This window comes from Pagrus major, chromosome 17, assembly GCF_040436345.1.
Source record: "Pagrus major chromosome 17, Pma_NU_1.0".
NCBI lineage: Eukaryota > Metazoa > Chordata > Actinopteri > Spariformes > Sparidae > Pagrus > Pagrus major.
Genome location: NC_133231.1, coordinates 16,672,613 through 16,685,784, shown reverse-complemented (window position 1 = coordinate 16,685,784; position 13,172 = coordinate 16,672,613). Strand labels below are relative to the sequence as shown.

Here is a 13,172-nt window from a genome sequence, read left to right as displayed (position 1 = left end):
GAGCATGAAATAGAAATAGAGGTACTAAATACACTATATAGACATAATAAGAACTTTTGTTTTCTGTTGTTCTGTTGTTGTTCTACAGACAGTTGCTGCATGTTTAACGAAATGCACAGTCAAACTCATTTTATTTTGTTTTTTCTGACCTGATGTTAAATATGTAGAAAAGTAGTCAAGCGATTAGCCACTGGATATACACATTTCATGAAAAAGTACATATATTACCATAAAGCACTGCTTTTACAACAAATATAAAGATATATTACATGTGGTAGGTGAAGTGATTTTACTTGCATCTGGGGTCAGTTAGTCCGTTATGCTGTTTTCACACAGAAAGCAAGCAAGTTTTGCCGCGGGCAAGTGTTTATTTGCCCTAAACAGCCAGAATACCTCTGGCTTCTGACTGAACTCAGCACTCGCCAGAGACTCTAGTTCTCTCTCTTCTTTTCCCCCCTCTTGTACAATTACATTTCATCTCAAGTCAGTGGTCAACATTACAGCATAACTTAAATACACATATGTATACCCTAGCAGTGGAGGTCGGCACGTCAGCAGGTTGAGAAGCAAATTTGTGTTCATTCTTGTCTTTGCATTGACTTTAGCCCTATTTGCAGGGGACTAGAATTATCAGAGGATCTCATGTGTATTTTACTCCTATTCACTAACATCATCTCTTGGATATGCTGTCAGCTAAGGCTGACAGCATATCCAAGAGATGATGAAGTTGGAATGGTATTCACAGATTTGAACTTATGGGATCAATAATTTGTAAGAGAACGTCAACACGAGCAATGCCTCATTTATTCAAGATAGACAACAAGCTACACCCTAATTTTGATCCAAACGACCTGGACAAATTACAGTGTTCTCTGTCAGGCCAGTGCACGGAAAGAGTCTACAAAGTGCGACACCTAAAAGCAAAAAAACACAAAACAATAACTTGGAGTGGAATGAATTTGGAGTCACTTTTCTGTGTTGCACCTTGTAGACAGTCCCTGTGCACTCACCTTACAGCTGGCAGAACTTAGCATGCTTTAGTTGCTCCTAACCTTTTCTTTCTTCTTTTAAATGTCAGTATAGCCGTTCAACATATTATGAGCTGCGATCAAATTCCATAATTGTAAAGTTGTCTGAGTTGCCTGTTGTCGCACAGGATTAAACAAAGAGACGTCCACAGGTAATACTGTGCAAATAGGGCTTTTGTATGTAAGCACCCCACACAAAAAAACACTTCATGTTTGCTGTGAACACATAATTATAAACAAACTGAAAACCAAGCATTTCTCGTCAAATTTGGGGTAAAAGGTCATCTTCAATCGTCTATTAAAATCAAAGTAATTCTCATAGAATAAGAGAAAATATCAAGGTAATTAAGCAATGTTCAGTATGTTTATTGGCTGTTAAAGAGGTCCCAGGAGCTCCAGAAGCCCAAACAAAACATTGTTTGAATATGCATATTGCATAAAAGATAAACTGACCCAGTAGTTGGACCAGCTGAAGAACTAGGTCATAATAAATAAACACAAAAATACGATTGACTTGAGGAATAGATTCAGGAGGAGACAGTGTTTTTTTCTTAACCAAAGCAACCTGGATGAAAATGAGGGGAAAAGATCATATCGTGCATACTTATTTAAGATTTAGTTCATCTGCAAGTCCCCAGTTTCTAATGTCAGAAGATTCTTTTTCCTTTATTTCAAAATTTAGAGCAGTTGATTTGTATGTATCTGGTGCATAGGGACACTGCTACAAAATTCACTTTATTCTTCAATTTGTACTTCCTTCAAACGAAAAATAAAAATTCTAATGGAGCTATTAGTCACAGCTCAAGTATGATTCTATTATTCCGATTTGGACAAGATCAGGCCAATGGACCGTTAGGAAAAGGCCGGCAGCAAGTTTTTCTCCTGCGTTCTGCCCTCACGTTTGTTTTCATACACAACCTTCACTCTGGACTAACAAGCTGAAGGTTCTGCTGATAGCACATTCTCCTACAGCTATGTGTTGTCATGCCAAGACATACACTCGCACACAAAGACATACAGACGAGCACTTACCCGGGTACACATTTGTCCTCAAATGCAGGCAATCTCTGAACCAAGCCAAGCCGCTTCCCACTTTTCAACGCCCACACCGTTCAACATGAAATAAACATTAAATGAGACTGTTCCTCCACTGTCATTGTTCTTTGAAAATGAATCGAGGCAACTGCAGGCCAATGTTAATGCTTTGTTTTAGCCAGCGGCGGGCACATGAAATGAGCTGCATGAGGCACTGAGCTGACAGTAGCCACTGGCACTATAGGAACACACACACACACACACACATACAGGCATGCATGCCCACTCTGCCTACCGAGCAGACAACAGATGAAATTCTAGCTGAAGACGGCTTCCCTGCAGGAGTATTGGCTTTAGAGAATGGAAGCTGATTGCGTTTGCTCTGTCTCCTTTTCTTGTCATCGATTCAAGGATAAACATGTCTGAATGCAGCGCTTTATCAGCATTTACTGCTGATTACAGAAATTGCTCATTACAACAGAATTACACTTGCTTTTAAATAAAAGAGCAATCAGCCCATTAGCATGGCCCCTCACATGCTACCTAAGAATACATCATCCTTCATTCTAAGGCCCTAGTGGATATGAATCAACTCTGACTCATCCATAGTTGCCTCAGCCTGAGCACTCCTTAACACATCTAAAGGAATATTGATCGAGGCTTTGACAGACGGATTGAGCTTCACAGCACATAGCGAGACTGACATGTTGGAGAGCAGGAGTAATATCGCTTCCCGCTGTTGGGGACATGGCATCATCTTTGAAGACAAAAGTATTGGCTTTAAAGAGGGAAAGCGGAAATATCTCTGCCCTGTGTGCTCAGTGAAAATGGTTCTGCGTGCAATATTTTGTTTGGCTCTAAATATAGCTACAGGTTTGCCTGCAGTGGGACCTGTTTTTAAGAGAGAACAATAACCTGGCAGAGTGCAAATGCAAAAGGAAGAAGGAGGAATTCATCTTCATATATTCCTCCTATTACAGACTGCTCTCTCTCTCTCTCTCTCTCTCTCTCTCTCTCTCTCTCGTTCTCTTTCTCTCCAAGTCATTGCCATGGACAGCTACCACGACTCTCATCTTTTCTTCCTCCCTCCTTCCTCCTCCTCCCTGGCTCTGTCCGCAGTAGTTCATTATGTATGCATCTCTGCTTGAACATGATTAATATTTCCCATAGAATGAGTTTGGCATCAAAGCCCCTGAAAGCTCCTTACTGCGCACTAACAATACAAACACACACACACACACACGCACACACACACACACACACACACACACATGATCACACATGGACAAACACCCCTACCTAAAGACATGTATGTTTAAGGGATACAAACCCACGAGTGCTGCTCCGCTGGCACATACTTAATGCTGTCTTCAGTGAGCTGACAGTGGGATGTTAAGCATCGCGCGATAATGTAGAAAGACACCCGATTGTGTAAGACTCAGCAGAGATTAACCTGACGACTGTCAGCTCCAGCATAAGATCTGGGTGTGAAAGAGAGTGAGTGTATAAATAAATCTGATGTCTGAGGGGCTAATCTGATGTGTGCATATGTGCATGTGTATGTGATACATACTGTATGGGTGGATAATAGCGTAACATAATCTAAAAGTGAGAGTGGTGTAATCCGGTTGCAATTTATACTACAGGATAGGTTCACAAATATATAACATAAACAACGAATCCTGAATGGGTGGATTGCACGCTGAGGTAGCTCTGGGAAGTGAAACCAGAGATATGGTGGGATAATGGTGCACGATACTGCAGCTATTCCCAAACTCCTTAGCCCCCCCTTTTAGCCTTTAAACACACCAACATGCACATGCACACACAAACACCTGCCAAGCATGGATAAAGGAGGGATTAAAGTGTGTCAGAAAAGGAAACAGGAGAGAGTAGCATGAATCACTGTTTCCCTGAGAGGACTGGCGCACCTATGGCTATAGACACAAATACACACATACACTCTCACGCTAAAGACACACACACACACAACAGAAGTAATTGTTATCTTTTTCCGCACTACGATGCAGGTGAAGACCCACCGGTTCGCTCAAAATCAAATTATTCTCACTGTGGTGTAGATCTTTGTCAAGATATGTTTGTGTACAGGTCTTCACACATACACATACACACACACACACACATAGGTTTGCATAGCTATCTTTGTTAGGACTTTACATTGACTTCCATTCATTTGTACAGCCTAACACCAACCCTAACCATAACCATTATCAATTTTAGCCAGAAATAATTTTTTGCCATATTTGGACCAGTCTTTGGTCCCCATGTGGACTACTGGTCCTGTGATGGTCAGCCAGAAACGGTCCCCAATAGGTAACGAAAACGCAAACACACACACACAGACAGAACAGGGTTAATTGTTATCTTTTTCTGCATTACGTTGTAGGTGAAGACCCACCAGTTTGCTTAAAATCAAATTATTCTCACTGTGGTGTAGATCTTTTTCAAGATATGTTTGTGTATAGGTCTGTACACATACACACACACACACACACACACACACATACACAGGTTTGCACAGCTATCTTTGTTAGGACTTTACATTGACCTCCATTCATTTGTACAGCCTAACCCAAAACCTTATTCTCACCCTAACCCCAACCTAACCTCAATTCATAGAAATTCAATTCAGAAATCACGTTTTGCCACATAAGGACCAGTCTTTGGTCTCTGTAAGGACTACTGGTCTGGACAGTCAGCCAGAAACCGTCAGCAATAGGTAGCAAAAACACGAACACAAACACATGCGCACACACACACACACACACACACACACACACACACACAACCATTAAACAAAACAGAGGTACTTTTTTATCTTTTTCTGCACTATGATGCAGGTGAAGACCCACCAGTTTGCTCAAAATGAAATTATCCTCACATTGGTGTAGATCTTTGTCAGGTTATGTTTTTTGCTTTTGTGTACAGGCCACACACACACATACATATGAACATACGTGCAATGATGTAGCATTTTTACCAGCTGGAATCTGTGGCCATCACCATGTCTCTCATGGTTACTTTGCCAATGATTAGTGGCCTTGTTTTTGCAATTGGGAACGTGTAATTTCGGCATCAGTAAAACACCCTTGGTACACTCCAGCTCCAAAGCAGATGTCATTGGATCACAATTTCTCCCAAACTAAGCTCTGGTGACTGAGGAAGGGTTGAACATTTTAGAGATTTTAGTGACAAGAGCATCCCCATCATTAAATCACTTGTGTCACTCATCTCAAATGTGTCTGTAATCTACTATTCACCAGTTGGGTGTTTGCTCTCAAGCAGCGTGTTGGAGGAAAAACGCTTTCTTCCAGGCTGAATGGAGTTAATTGGACATAAGCTTTGGAGGAGAACATCTGCAAACGCTGCCGACTGATGTGTATGGTTTGAAAGACAGCTGCCTGCAGAGAGCTTCCCAGAACTAATCTCTCTCTTTTCTCCTCTTTGTCCCACACTTGTGCCTTCGCTACTCCCTGCCCTCCACATACTTTTTCCGTCACTCCCTCCCTCCATCCCCATTAATTTTCATTTCCTGCAGAGGCTGAAGGAACTGAAGCACAGGGAGTTCGCTCGCAACGTGGCCTCAAAATCATGGAAGGACCAGCGCAAACAGGACAAGGCCCTCAGACGCCTGCACCAGCTTGCACAGCTGCAACAGGATACCCAGCGGTGAGTGGGAGAAGTGTGTAATTATGTGTGTCTGTGGCGGTAAGCATGTGTGTGTGTGCAATGAGACCAGGGGCAGAGTCCAGAGGGGTTAGAGTGCGTCACATCCAGTCAACGTTCCTCGGACATGATGGATGCATCCACAGATGTGAGAGCACTCAGTTGTCCTAGATAGGCCACAGGTGAAGTAAATATAACATGAAGACACATTCTTGCTGACACTTTGAAAGAAGATGATGTGTAGAGGGAGGAAGTGGAGCTTCAGAGGAGAATGAATAGAAGAGAAACAAGCAGTTACTATAAAAAAGGAAATAAAATGACTAACAAGATGAAAGATGAACTCCAGGTTCCCCCGCCTAAAGCAATCAAAAGAACTGATACAAAAAAAAACAATACATTACATTATAATCAGCTTGATTGCAGCCATTCTCTGTGCAATTAAATGTGTTTTCCTATAATCAGGCAATGTTATGTGAACAGTATTACTATGACAACCAATATCATGCCTCTGCTATTTTCTTTCTTTCTTTCTTTCTTTCTTTCTTTCTTTCTTTCTTTCTTTCTTTTCTAAATAGCATTGATAGCACAATAATACTTACTAAAATACCAAAATAACCTGTGACCATAATAATGTAGTTTTACAATAAATCAAATGCCTGTATTACAGCTGCCTTTCAATTTATAAAATGTATAACATGTAAAAGTTATACAAAAATTTTGGGCAGCCCAGGAACAGAATAAGTATAGATACAGTACAATAAAGAAACTTAAAGCTGCTGCAAGCGCTGCCGTTGTTTTAACTAACTTTTCCTTGTCCTTGTACCTGTACCTGTCCGTTCTGCAGTTTGCAATCTCCTCCCTCCTCTCTACATCACCTCACTTGCAAGACTCCTTTCTTTTTTGTTCGAGGCAGCTCTCTTTGCCTCTTTCTCTTCTTCAAGCATTTTTCATCGCTTGGCTTTTTTGTACTACAAGTCATCAACGGGAGCGCTAGAATTGGTTGCTTTCCCTGTTACGCTGTTGCCGGTGTGGGCACTAGAACAGGAGGATCCTGCTCTCTGTGTGTTCCCCAAGCAGACAGTACCGCCTCTTTATGGAGTTCTCTGTCCTGATTGGATCAAGCAGGCAGGGATACCAGAAAACTTTGATTATTGTTGGAATACAGAGATATTTAACACTTAATTTAATACAAATGTATCACTTACAGCAGCTTTAAAGAGAATAATTAAATGTGTGTAGAATAAGAATAGATTAAAATAGAAAATATACTGCACAAGCAATTAGACACAAAAACACAAAAATTGCAGCTGTAGTAGTACATGTGCAGTACCCCACTAGTGTTGTACGTGAACTAATAGTGCAATCAATCTGGCTTTCACCATCTCAGACATATTTCCAGGATAAGACCATTTCTTTCTAACAAAGATCTGGAAACTGTTATTCATGCCTTCATGGCTAGTCGACCTGACTATTGTGAGTCCTTGCTCTCTGGTATCAGTTAGGATTCCTCTCTTGCCTCGAGCTCATCCAAAACTCTGCTCCTGGCTTCCTTACACCGCTCACCTGTTGGCTCAGAATTGATTTTAAGAGTTTTTTCATTATTCATAATCTGTAGGCCTCGCCTCAAGTTATTTGACACAGTTTTTTATTGCCCTCCTCAGATGCGTCATTTCTAGTTATTCTAAGGTCTAAATTAATACACAAAGATGATGGAGCCTTTGCAGTCAAGGCTCAGTCTGAGTCTTTGGAAGGACCTGCCTGAGGAGATCAGGGCTGCAAACTCCATCTCGATTTTTACAACACTTGAAAACCCACTTAGAAAAACAAAAATTGGTTTTCTGACATTCTGTTTTACCCTCTGTGAGATTTTTCTGTTTAGTTTTTGTGGCTTTCAGTTTTTTTTATTCGCTTTGTGTTTTATTCGGTTCCTTCGAGCACTTTGTAACTGTCTTCTATGTATGGTATATATAAAAAGGTTATATAATACCTTCAATGTAACCAGCAATATCTCTATCTAGCTATCTAGCTATCTATCTACAACTTAAATCAACTACAATTAAATATATTTCTATTTCTTTCTGTTGCAGTGTCCCGGGAAGGACTTACGGACTGAGAAGTGCAGTCAGGGCTGTGAGCCAACAGCAAGACAGACACATGGACCAAAGAGACCACAGCCCTGAGGAAAAGCCTGAATCCTTCACCCACACCCAGAGACCCCCTCCTACACAACCCAGGACAGTTCCTCTCAGCCAGCTGCTAGAGGATCCATACCAGTCTCCTTCTCAAACACCTCTGGCTACTGCTCTAGCAGAGTCCCCACTAATAACAAATACACATCTGGCATCCAACGCAGTAAAGCCCCAGTCTTGCCTGGGTTTGTATCCCCAGCTTCCCCTCCCTGGACGGGGGAGAGCAGGAGGCAGGCTCGGGGTGTCCTTCTGCTTCTCACGCAGGGGGCCCAGGCTTGAGCCTTCTGCCTCCGTCTTCTCGGACTTGGAAGAGGAGGAGAGAGAGAAGAGAGAGCAGATGAAAGAGAGGATAAAGGGGATAATGGAAGATATTGACAGGGAAATTGGGGAAGTAGAGGAAAGGAAACTCAGTGAGAGTGAGAAGCTTAAGTCCAGCTCTGACAGCGCTGGGCCGAGAGACATGGTGCCAATCCCCAGAGAGGCTGCCAAAGAAGAGGAGGAGATTGAAAAAAGAGAAATAGTGAAAGAACACTGTCCCATTTCCACAGCAGCACCTGATAATCTGGGCCACAATTCTCTATTCTTGCCATCACAGACCCAGGTGACCATATGGGGCACAGCACTAGCGGGTGCGCACATGGACACCGAACACACAGATAGCGAGACAGAGAGAAAACAAGAAACAGAGGGGGGGAGGGAGGAAGGTCAGTATATGTGTGTGCTGGGGAAAGATGGCTCCACCTGTCTGAGATGGCCTGTCAGTTTGCTTAAGTTCACTGAGTCTCAACCACACATCTGCTACAGCCACAACCCCCTCTGCTCGAACCCCCTGCAACAAGAACAACTCACAGAGGGCCTGCAGGAGCCGCAGAAAACTCAGTTGTGTGCTCTCTCAGATGAATCCAATCCACGCGTGCCAGCTATTCTTACACCAGACGCTCATTCCTGTTTACAAAGACAGACGAGGCAGGAGCTGAGAGCAGACAGACAGGAAAAAGCCAAGGAGAATTTCAAGGCAGCGCAACATATCGATGTGGAGACAGAAGAACACCTGTTCCTAAAGAACAGAAACCTTTCATCATCAGAAACAAGAGCAGAAAGAGGGAGATGCACACTAAGTAGGGAGAATTGCATGAGGGCAGCCTCCCATCCATTTGACCCCGCTTATAGTGACAGCTCTGACACAAACTCTAAGAATCCTCTAGGAGGCAGATTAGGGGGTGCCAGAGGGATCAGGGAGGGAGCCATCACAGCCCTGAGCTGTAAATCAGAGTCTGTCATCCAGCCTGGCACACAGGGGATGTGCATCAGCCCATCCAGGTGTGAGTGTGGGAGTGAGACAATGTGCAAGTGTGCCAGCGCTCCACAGCCATACGTGGGCGTCTCAGAAGTGACACGCAAAAAGAGGAAAGCCAGCACAAAGAAACACAAGTTGGGAAAGAGGAAGAAGAAGGGCGAGAAGGAAAAAGCTTCAAACAAGCGCCAATCAGCGAGGTGCAAAGTGAGGAGTGTTGTCTCCACAGTCTCCACTGGCAGAGAGAGGAGTGGAGAGGCTGGAGGGAGCTGGGGGAAGAAAAGGAGGCATGGGGAGATGGGGGAGGTGAGGAGGAGGAGGGTACAGAGAGCAGGGAGCAGCTGTCTCCTGGGGAGATGTGAGGCTGAGCCAGTATCTGTCTCTGTCAGGAAGAGGAGGCCTCACAGGAGCCACAGCACTGAAACCCAGTCACAGGCAGACAGAGAGCAGGCAGAACACTGCAGTGCCTCCTCCAAGCTCAGCAGACACGCAGCAGACACCAAGGGGGAGGGAAAGCGAGACGAAGATGCAGCGACTTTTCCCTGGCGGTCTCACTTCTCCTTACACTCCTTCTCACCGGGATGTGACTCAAAGCTGTTTTGGGAAAGGGGTCACCATAGCAACCCCAGGAGTTTCATTGACTGCTGTTACCCTGACAACAGCTGTGGTTGCAGCCCGGCGAGAAAGAGAAAACCCCTCCACAGGGACAGGAAATTCATTCATCATAAGAGGAAGAGTTTGAGGCAGCGTGAAGCCTGGGAGGAGACGGAGAGCGGCAGGAAAATGGGAGGGCGTTCAGGTTACAGAGACAGGGGCCTGATTTCAGATACAGAACCATGGGAGTGGATGAGAGGGAGCTGTCCTGGAGGCAGCGAGGAGGGCAGGACAAGGAGGCCTGGATGGAGGTCGAGAAACAGAGCAGCAGAGTGGGATCGGTTGGCAAGGTTTAGCCCCAGTCCTAGCAACTGGAGCAGGAGAAGCCGACATCTTAGCACAGAAGATGTAGACTGGGACAGATGGACATGGGGCAGCAGCGACAGCTGGGAAGACAGGGGGACACACAGATCCACATCAGGCTCTAGGACAGGGCCAGACAGCAGAGACAGCCCCGGCTGTACGTGGAAATGTGCAGGCATCAGACACTCAAGCTCGAGACACTTCTCCAGTCCTGAGTGGTGGACGAGTAGACCGATATATAGCCCCCAGAGTGTGATCAACACACGGGCCAGCAGATGCCACAGCCCGCGCTCCTGCAGCCCTTGCAGCAGCACCAGCATGTCCGAGTTGAGCTGGGAGTGGAGCAGGAGCAGCACCTGCTCAGGAGCGGATGTGACAGTCAGCTCCTGCAGGACATTCACAGGAGCTCCAGGACTCTCATCCGAGGGCCCACAGGAGGTGAAGAAGCAGAGCAGCCCCATGTCCATTCCATCCAGCCTTACCTCTAGCTCCTCTTCTCATTCTTCACCCCACAGATCCTCTTTGACTCCAACAGTCCCAGGCCACCTTTGTGAAACAAGTCCTTCTCAGCTAAAGGAGCAAAATTCGCAGTCTGACCTTGGACCTGGGCCCTCTGCCAGTGTCACATCAAGCAGGTCAGGCACAACTCCAGGACTATCCCCCAGTAAGTCTGTGCCACAGAAATCAGGCAGGATGTTGCTTCTCCCTCTGATAGGGAAATTACCTGCGATCCAGAGAAAGGCGAGGAGGAAAAAAAGGCTGCTGGAGAAGAGTCAGGAGAAAGAGGCAGAGGACGAAGAGGAAGCTAAGGGCAGTGGAGGGGTTCCTGGAGCTGTCGTCAGCAGTCAAAAATGTCCTCTGGACGTGGCTGACTCAAACCGCAGCAGCACGCCAAATCGCTGCCCATCACAGATTAGGACTGATGACAAACAGACAGGTGGAGAGACAGCGCCGCCAATCAGCTTTACTGCTGACGAGATGGACAAATATCGCCTCCTGCAAGAGCAGGCAAGAGAGCACATGCAGAAAGTCCTGGAACAGATGCAAGAGAGTGCAGATACACACATGGAGACAAACTACACACACACAGCACAGACAGACAACTGTGGGACTTCAGACGAACAATACACACCTGCACCCCTGCACAACCCCACACAGCCTCAAACCCAGTCGATTCACACAGACACGATGCACACACAAGCACAGCACACCCTCCAGGTCAGCCTCCCACTCCCACATGTGACCCCACAAGAGAACTTTACTCAGCCCATGGCTCTGGGAGTCCCCAGCCTCCCCCCTCTTCCACCATCACCCACTCTCTCCAGCCTCCATCATATCATTTTACAACACACAGCCCTCTCCATGCCCCCCTCGTCCTCATCCTCTTCCACCTCATCGCCCTCACGTGCCATCCACCCACACCCGGCTCAGCTCCCTCACCCCCTGACCCATCTACACCCATCCCTCCCCCATCACCTTCACCTCTCTCCCTTCTCCATATCCTCCTTGTTCCCCTCCATCCTGCTGTCTCATCACCCCATCCCTCTCGTCCCCCAGTCCCCAGCTTTTCATGCAACACAGCTCGCTCCGCTCTCCCCGGTAGCCCTGCAACCCTTGACCCCGCAGCCTTTCATGGACAGAGCGTGGCCAGTCAGGTTTCAACAGAAGGCGTTGTGATTTTCACAGAGTGGCTGCCATGTTTATTAATCTGTCTTGGCAGCACAGACTAGTTAGAGAGAGATGGAGAGCGAGAGGGAATTTTTGGTTTGGATAAAAGCCTGTTATTTGAAATGGGGATGTGTCAGTACTCTTTCTCACATATGCCCTCACACACACACATGCGCGCATGCATACACACAAACAACCCGACTATTGACTGTTTTCAAATGAGAATTTGTTTCTCCATCTAGCCTCTGCTGTGTTGTAGCAGACAGTGAGAAAACAGACTTTGATCCTTTGCTTTTTCCATCATTCCTCATTCAGGCCCAGAATAAAGGGAAAGGTGCACCTGCTATTCAAAGACAAGCCGGGCTTGTGTCATCCTCTCTCTTTCCTTCTGAACCTCAGACAGACCAGCTGCCTTTTGAAGTATCCTTCATGCCCGGGACAGAGGGGCAAGAGAGAGTGATAATACTCCTCCCTTATCTCCATTTCATACAGGTTATCTGAGTTAGAGTGTGACTTTCAACAAACATAAATAGTGTTCCAGGGACCGGGGGGCATAGCACAGCCATTTTAACCTTGGTGTGTATACTGTATTTGTGTGTGTAAGATAATTCTGGACTGACACACACACATATACACAGTAGGAAGAACAACTAATTTCCATATCTGACACATGTTAAGACCTGTTTTGCCTCTATAGTGTAAATATTCTGTGATAATATTAGAATCATGGGAAACAATGAAATAAAAGGTGAATTTAACCTTGATCAGTGGTTCAATGCTTAAGATTTTTTTTTTTCCCGCACAGCATTTAGAATTAAATTAGTTGTTGTCACGGCGATGAATGAATCGGATCTTTTACAGTAAAACGTGGGTGAAAATAAATGGGCTTAAATGCTCTTTCTTATTCTGTGTGATTTGTGTTGATCGTGCAACATGTTGCAACACATTCCCCATAAAAGATTGATGCTGAAGCTACAGTGTGGTTTACCACTTCTCAAAGTGAGGCCCAGAATTCCTAAAAACCTTTTAAAAGATGGTGGAGCACCGAGGTCCAAACCTTTCTTGCTCATGACCCTTTTATCTGAAGCATTGTCTACAGAGGGTGCATGTCTATGAATTGTGAGCATGCAAAGGGATTTTCCCTTATCAGTTTGCTGATGTCAGAGGCGATAAAAAAAATATACAGCAAAGATCAGAGAAAAGTTAGAAAAAACATAATTTAGTGGAGCAAATTTTTGATATTCTTATATCCAACATCTCACAGCCCCCCAGGTTAATCTAGAGATGAATCTCGCCTTGTGAAGATGCTGATCG

General features: G+C 45.1%; 1 protein-coding gene across 1 annotated transcript in view; it reads left to right on the top strand.

Annotated features, from left to right (window-relative positions):
* znf804b (zinc finger protein 804B) overlaps positions 1-12,622 on the top strand; it is a 36,599-nt gene extending 23,977 nt beyond the window's left edge. The window contains exons 3-4 of the mRNA XM_073484555.1: positions 5,623-5,753; positions 7,838-12,622. Of these exons, the coding sequence (XP_073340656.1) occupies positions 5,623-5,753; positions 7,838-11,867 (4,161 nt within the window). The 3' untranslated portion in view covers positions 11,868-12,622. The remainder of the gene's footprint in view (positions 1-5,622; positions 5,754-7,837) is intronic.
* The last annotated feature ends 550 nt before the right edge of the window (positions 12,623-13,172 follow it).